At 34.1% G+C, this 7439-nt stretch overlaps 1 protein-coding gene across 2 annotated transcripts; it reads right to left on the bottom strand.

The window, feature by feature from the left end:
* Window positions 1-4773: 4773 nt before the first annotated feature.
* Window positions 4774-6515, bottom strand: LOC120119047 (EPIDERMAL PATTERNING FACTOR-like protein 2). Of its 2 annotated transcripts, none has more exons than XM_039138956.1 (2): window positions 6316-6515; window positions 4774-5096 (listed from the first exon to the last, which is right to left on the bottom strand). In XM_039138956.1, exons 1-2 carry the CDS (start codon window positions 6335-6337, stop codon window positions 4822-4824), a joined length of 297 nt encoding a protein of 98 aa, XP_038994887.1. In that variant the 5' UTR covers window positions 6338-6515; the 3' UTR covers window positions 4774-4821. The 2 variants fall into 2 exon arrangements, with proteins under 2 accessions (XP_038994887.1, XP_038994886.1); XM_039138955.1 differs by lacking the exon at window positions 6316-6515 and adding an exon at window positions 5187-5327.
* Between the last annotated feature and the right edge of the window lie 924 nt (window positions 6516-7439).

Genomic DNA, 7439 nt, shown 5'->3' with positions numbered 1-7439 from the left:
AAAACGTTTGCAGCCTTACGAGCTATGGATGCAAGGTTATCTTTGACGGGAGACGGTGGTCTATATGCAGAGTTAAAACTTAAACCATCATGGTTGGACTGAATAGGAGAATTGCAAAGTCAAGATGAAATATGTTTGAAAAGAATAGAGCAAGAAAAGAATGAGGAAAGTAAGGATTTTGAGGTGAAGTCTAATGGGAAATTGTATTATAAAGAAAGAATTGTGATACCAGACGATGAAGAGTTGAAGAAAGATTTATTGACAGAGGCTCATTGTAGTCCATTGACGGTGCACTCGAGTGGAACCAAGATGTATATGGATTTAAAAGATCAATATTGGTGGCCAGGGATGAAACGAAGCATTGCTGAATTTGTGTCCAAGTGCTTAACATGTCATCAAGTTAAAGCCGAACATCAAGTTTCGTCTGGATTATTGCAACCACTTTCCATTCCACAATGGAAGTGAAAAAATATAACGATGGATTTTGTTTCAGGGTTACCCCTGACTCCAAACAAAAGAGATTCAATTTGGGTAATTGTTGATCGATTGACCAAGTTAGCATATTTTCTTCCTGTCAGAACAGATTCCTCTATGGAAAAGTATTCAGAACTGTATATTAGAGAAATTATTAGATTGCATGGAGTGTCTGTTTCTATAGTTTCGGATCGAGATCCTTGATTCACCTCGAGATTCTGGAAATCCTTGCATGGAGCGTTGGGTACTCCCTTAAACTTTAGTACCGCTTTTCACCCTCAGACAGATAGACAATCAGAAAGAACAATTCAAATATTGGAAGATATCTTGCGAGCATGTGTCATTGAGTTTAAAGGGTCGTGGGAGAAATACTTACCACTGGCGGAGTTTGCTTAGAACAATAATTATCAGTCCAGTATTAAAATGGCACCCTATGAGGCGTTATATGGGAGGAAATGTCGTACGCTATTAAACTGGTATAAGCTCAAAGATCGAAATGTACTCGGTTCAGATTTGATTCAAGATGTGGAAGAGAAAGTTCGGGAAATTCAACATAACCTAAAAGTGGCATTTGATCGACAAAAGTCCTATTCTGACCTTAAAAGAAAGGAGATTGAATTTAAAGTTAGGGATAAAGTGTTTCTGAAAGTGTCACCATGGAAAAAAGTATTACGATTTGGTCGGAAAGGAAAGCTAAGTCCTAGATTCATCGGGCCATATGAAGTTGTTAAAAGAATAAGATCAGTGGCATACCGATTATCTTTGCCACCAGAAATGGAGAAAATCCATAATGTTTTCTATGTGTCCATGTTACGAAGATATAGGTTCGATCCCTCTGACATTGTTACACCAGAACAAGTAGAAGTTTAACCTATGAAGAGGAACCAATACAAATATTGCCTCACAAAGTTAAGCAATTGAGAAATAAAATGGTTCAGTTGGTCAAAGTTCTTTGGAGAAATCACAAGGTAGAAGAAGCCACGTGGGAACGTGAAGAAGATATGCGACTTCAATATCCTCATCTGTTCGTACAATGAAAATTCGAGGATGAATTTTCTTAAGGGAGAGAGATTGTAACATCCTCCATACCGGGTTAGTGATTAAATTGTGAGATTTAAAAATTCAGTGACCAAATTGGATAAATTGAAAAGTTTAAAGAATTGATTGAAATGCTTTGTGTAGGATCAATTAACAAAGAATGAGGAACTAAAAGGGTTAAATGAGTCTTTTAATAAGGGAAATAATTAAATATTAGTTGAGGATATTTTATATCCACGTGGAAGGCAATTGAGGGATAACTAAAGTTCCAGACTTCTCTTTTTCTTCATTCTTCTTCTCTACCGTGAGACCAAGCTAAAGGTGAGTTTCCTTGTTAATCAAATTATTGATGAATTTAAGGTTGCTTATTGATCATTAGATGATAACTAAGCTTAAGGAAAGCTTAGATTATCTTAAAACCATAAGATGAGGAGTACATGAAGAATTAAAGAAAGGAAGTAGAAAAGTGAAATCTTGGATTAAAGTTCATAATAAGATTAGAAGTGGATTGACTTGTTATCAAGCTAATTAAGGAATAGGAAGTTTTAAAATTAGATTAAGAACATGTTGGAAGTTGAGTAGATTCTTAAATTCTATATGGAGAATTGGATTTCTAAGTTTTAGACGTATGGAATGGATAATAATTAGTTTAAGTAAGAGTATGCAAGTTAGGGATATAAAAAGAGGGGAAATATAAAGTGTTGAGAAGATTTTGAAGAGATTTTCGTGCTAAAATAATATTTCTGGGCTATGTGCATCGATGCACATTCAATGTGTACTGATGCATCAAAGATAAATCCCAAAAATTGTTCAAGGTGGATCGATGCACATGAAGTGCATCGATGCACTATTTTAAAATAAAAACATTGAATGCCATCAATGTATCGATGCACAAGTAGTGCATCGATGCACCCCCTTAAATACAAACATCGAATAGGATTTATGTATCGATGCATAGATAGTGCATCGATGCACCCATCAAGGGATTCATCGATACATGGTGTAGTGCATCGATGCATACCTTAATTAAAAGATGAAAATGACTTTTCTTTTATCCCAAGAAATGATAGTTTAGAATGTATTAATTAGTATACTGATAAGTATTAATGAATTACTATATAGATATAGAGCCTAAACAATTTCCAGAATAATTGCCTAGTAAGTTCGATCGAGGATAAAGCAAGGAAATATAGGTGAGTGCATATGCATATCATGAATATAGTGGTATATTTAGTTCTAGACTTGTGAGAAGTCTAGATTCAATACATTGATGCATGATTCATTTCATATTGTGAAGCTATGGATGTAACATGTTTTAAATGAATATGTATGCAAAGTTATATGAGCTATGCGATGAAAGTAAAAAAATGATATGTCTATGTGATATACTATGTAATTTGGGAAAAACCCATGTTATGTAGATGAGAACTATTGGTATAGTTGGCATGTCAAGAGTAGAGGGTCTACGCAGTCCTTCGGTACATATATGTATTCTTTGGAACATGTGTGAGGTCTTTTGAGACACATATCTAATCTTTGGCATATGTATATAATTCTTAAGGAATTTCTACGTGGTCCTTAGGGACAATCTTATATGGCACTACGGTGCAATTCTACGTGGCACTTCGGTGCATTTATACGAGCTGTGGTGACAACATAGTACACAACCTCACAGTACTCACATACCTTAGGTTCTCAGTATGGTATCATGGGCTAGTGAACTGATTAATATGAACTTATGAGTGTTAATGTGATGAGTCTATGTGTAGGAAACATGGTTATGGACATTATACAGATTAAATGCATATGTTTATTGCACTTCATTTCATTTTGGCATGCTCATGATATTTTTATTATTATTATTATATTGCCTCACTAAGTCGATGCTTTAGCGTGTGAGTGTTTCACACGTAGGATCCGAGAAAGTAGACGAGACAGGTTAAGCAGCTGGACAACACTACTCCTGCAACTATCAGATCAGAGGCAACTCAATCAGTAGGTCCTTTTGTTATGTAAATAAATGTTGGCATGTAATCAAAGGGTCAAGTTGTGTATGCTCTGAGTATTTTGATAAACTTGTATTAACATATGTATATTATTGTATTTTTAATAATATAAGTTCAAATGTTTTATCATTTTTTTAAAAGAATATTATTTTGTATAGTCAATGTGACATCCTTGACTCGTATCCGGGTCGGGTATGGGTTGAGGGTGTAACTTACAATTTATCCAATATACTAATGGATTATAGTAAATGATTATGCACAAAGAAATAATTTCTCTATTTTAATACAATTTCAGTTACAACCTATAATGTTATATTCAATCAAATATTTTTCCATTAAACCTATAACGTCACATTGCACTTGTTTTATTAGCTCCAACCTATATGTTATATACAACATAATATTTCACATTCAACATATAAGGTTAACTTTCAATTGTTTTATGAATTCAACCTGTAATATTAACATTTTATACAAACTAACATTTTTATTCCATACACGTTCAAAAAAAAAGTTTTTCAACCCTTATCATAATCGGTCCCGCTATTATTTGTTAGTCTTAAACCCTAAATTCAAAACCGTTAATTAAAAAATTACAAATTAGGATTTCACGAACATACATATTTTTTCTTCAAATTATGATTCTGAGTTTCGTTCGTATTTTTTTTCTCAAATTTTCAGTTGCACTATAATATGTCGGTTTTTAGCTTTATAGTCGTCTTTCTTTCCTTTGTAAAACCAGCTGTAAATTTTAATATATATATTTTCGCTAATGAAATATCCCGTCAACTTTCATCCTCGTTAACCGCATGATAGATCGATTCCCTTCCCTTTTTCTCCCTTATTTCCTTCTATTTCATCTGACATAAAAACAGTTATCCAATGTTTCCTAGTACATTCCTAGTGAGTTTTACTTCAAATGGATCAAACACCTTTTTCCCTATTTCCTTTTACTTGATTTGTGCTCATAATAGTCAGTTATAGTATGGATTCTGCAAATTTAAGTTTTAGGGTAAAAGGGTTTGTTATTAGGTGTTTCCTTACACGCCAAGAAAATAATGTTAAGTAACCAAAAACAACTGGAATCTGTCGTAGAATTGAAAACACATTTGGGGTTTGAGAGAAAAATCAGCTTTTTGTACGTAACATACGTGTAGAAATACACGGTCCAAACTACCAGCAAATAGTATAGAACCACTTTCGGATAATCAAGGAATTACAGTCGATCAATACTGTCTGGTTCGACAAAGTATTCAAGAACATAAAATATGTGTTTATGAAATGGAAAACAGAAAACTGTATTTCAAGGGTTGAAGATGAAGTTCCCACATTTGCATTTCCAACTCATGGGCTTGTAATTGGAGTTTGCATCTCCTCTTTCATAGGCAGCAACATCGGGGACAGAGATTAACATTGAAGAAGAAGACCTGCTGGGATTTGTAGGCACTTGAACGGCTTCGCAGCGCTTGCATGAGTTACATCTCCTCTCACACCTCGGCGGCCTCGAACCTATCTGCGCTCTCAATCTCGACTTCTCTTCATTCACCGCCTCTCCAAAGCTCATTGTATTTGATCTACCTGCAAAAACAAGATAGGAAGCAAGAAAACTGACTTCAAAGTTCAAACCCAGAACTTAAAAACTTTGGTAAAATTTAATGATTTTGTTACCGTGGGCTTTGTTTCTCAGTAGAGATGTGGTTAAAATCAAGAGAAAAAGAAGGGAAAAGTAGAATGGTCTGAGGCAAAATACGAAACTATGGCAGCTACAAACCATTTTTGATCAAGAGAATAAAAGGAAGCCAATGAGGCCAAAAAAGAACAGAGAAGAATAAATAAGGGCATCTCCAATGCTTCTCCACATTTGGAGAATATCTCCACCGTGGAGAAAAAAAACCCCTCCAGCCCATCGCCACATCTCTCGCTACAGTAGCGAAACGTTACAGTCCGCGTCACATCTAGCACGGTATTGTAGCATGCGCTACAATTTTCTTTTTTTCTTTTCTTTAATTCAAATAAATTAAATTACAAGATAAAAAAATACATTAAAATTATATATATAAAAATACTAATTGTTTTGTAATTTTTCGATTTTTTGTATTTTTTATATTTTTTATGATTTTTTTTAAATTCAAGTAGATAATTTACAAGATAATAAAATACATTGAAATTAGATAATAACATATTAATTTTTGAAACAAAAACTACAACAAACATAAAACATAGAAAATACTAATAAAACTCGAACAATATTTTAACCAACAACTCAAACACAACAATTTAACTAATAATCAGACAAATCCCCTCCACTCCCTCCAAGATCATCAAAGTTCATTTCAAACACATTAAAAGTAGTAGAGGTTGACTGTTATTCTTCTTTTCGTTTCCGAAGAATTTTTTATTGTTCTTCTTCTATTCCTGTGTTTTATTTATATTTTTTGTCTTGATATTTATTAGAAATATATATGTTTTATTTTATATTTTTAAAATCAATATTATAATAGTTAAATATTATGAATAAAGTAGATTTAATAGTAATGTAGAGATAGCACTGGAGATGAATTACTGTTTTATCTCTACAATAGAGATAAATATGCGCTAGAGTAGAGTTGAGCATTGGAGATAGCCTAAGGCAAGAGATACATATGAAGCTTTATAAATAGAATGGCTTCAGTGAGCAGAAAATAATACAAGCGATACATCACTCTCTGTTGAAATGATGGAACGATAGGAGGACAAACAAGTTAAATGCACAAATCAAAGAAAAAGAAGCAAGGAAAAGGAGAGCAAGCTTTATAACCTCGTTTGTTGAGCCGGGACATAGATTTTGGGAAACAGGGACGAGTTAGAAGATGGAGAAAGCCAACTGTGAAAGGTAGCAGCGGCAATCACCGTAACGAAACAAAAGCATTTGCAGAGAACAAAGAACAGCAACAAAACACCATAAACGCCAACCAGTTCACACAAATTGACATCAAATAACAGCTTTGGGACATTGGGTTTTCGCTTTCCTTGGCTCTATCAATATTATCAAAGCTATCTTGTGGTGTTCGTTCTGCTTCCAAGCACGCAATATCTTATGTACAAAATATACGTTTATATTTTTAGAAGATAGCAGTGGACATCACATGTAGATTTGTTAAATTGTTATGAATAATTTTCGTGTCGTTACATTTCTTTTTAGAGTAAATTACATTGTTTCTCATTTTACTTTACTCTCTCTCTTATTTTGCTCACCAAATTTTTTATTTTTCTAATTTGCTCACTAAACTTTACAAATTAAATCATTTTGCTCACTCTCTCGTTTTCTCTCTAATGTGGTGTTTTTTTATTATTTAATATAAAATAATTATAAAATAAAATAAAAACAAAAGGTGGCTGGATGCCACCGTCGGCCATCGTTAACCGCCATAGATGGTGGTCGTTTGGTCCCAAAATGGGATTGTCGCTTCGCCTCGACGTCGTGAGTATGAATCTGACCTCCATTTTGTCGGAAGTTGCTCCGAAGTCCACGAATTTGAGATTGAAAGCGAGGAAAACGAAACATTTTAGTCCAAATTCACGGGTTTTGGGACATTTTTCCGATGAAAGAAACACTCTATCTGAACTCAGGGGGTCGAGACGAACATACACATCCCATTTTGGGACCGAATGACCACCATCTACGGCGGTCGACGGTGGTTGGAATGAAAATGACGGGTGGCCAACAGAGAGAAAAAAGAGAAGAGAAGGAAAAGGTAAATTACACCATGAGTCATTAGGAAAAAAAGGATAAATTACACCATGAATCACTAAACTTTATCTCATATTTTACTCACCAAAACGACGCCATTTTAGAGTATATTTGAGTTTTTCAATACGGTGTCGTTTTGATTCATGTGCCACGTCATAACACCGTTAAAAAGTTAATGGTTGAGTGAGAAA

Source organism: Hibiscus syriacus, unplaced genomic scaffold, assembly GCF_006381635.1.
Source record: "Hibiscus syriacus cultivar Baekdansim isolate YM2019G1 unplaced genomic scaffold, ASM638163v2 tig00110330_pilon, whole genome shotgun sequence".
Taxonomy (NCBI): Eukaryota; Viridiplantae; Streptophyta; class Magnoliopsida; order Malvales; family Malvaceae; genus Hibiscus; species Hibiscus syriacus.
Note: the sequence above shows the minus strand (reverse complement) of the source record. Positions and strands in the feature narration are given on the sequence as shown.

Excerpts from the sequence above, each read along its gene's own strand:
- LOC120119047 (XM_039138955.1), bottom strand. The coding sequence starts at position 5,292 with ATGGTTTGTAGCTGCCATAGTTTCGTATTTTGCCTCAGACCATTCTAC. Across the intron at positions 5,097-5,186 it reads ACTGAGAAACAAAGCCCACG|GTAGATCAAATACAATGAGC; the intron begins GTAACAAAATCA and ends TTGTTTTTGCAG.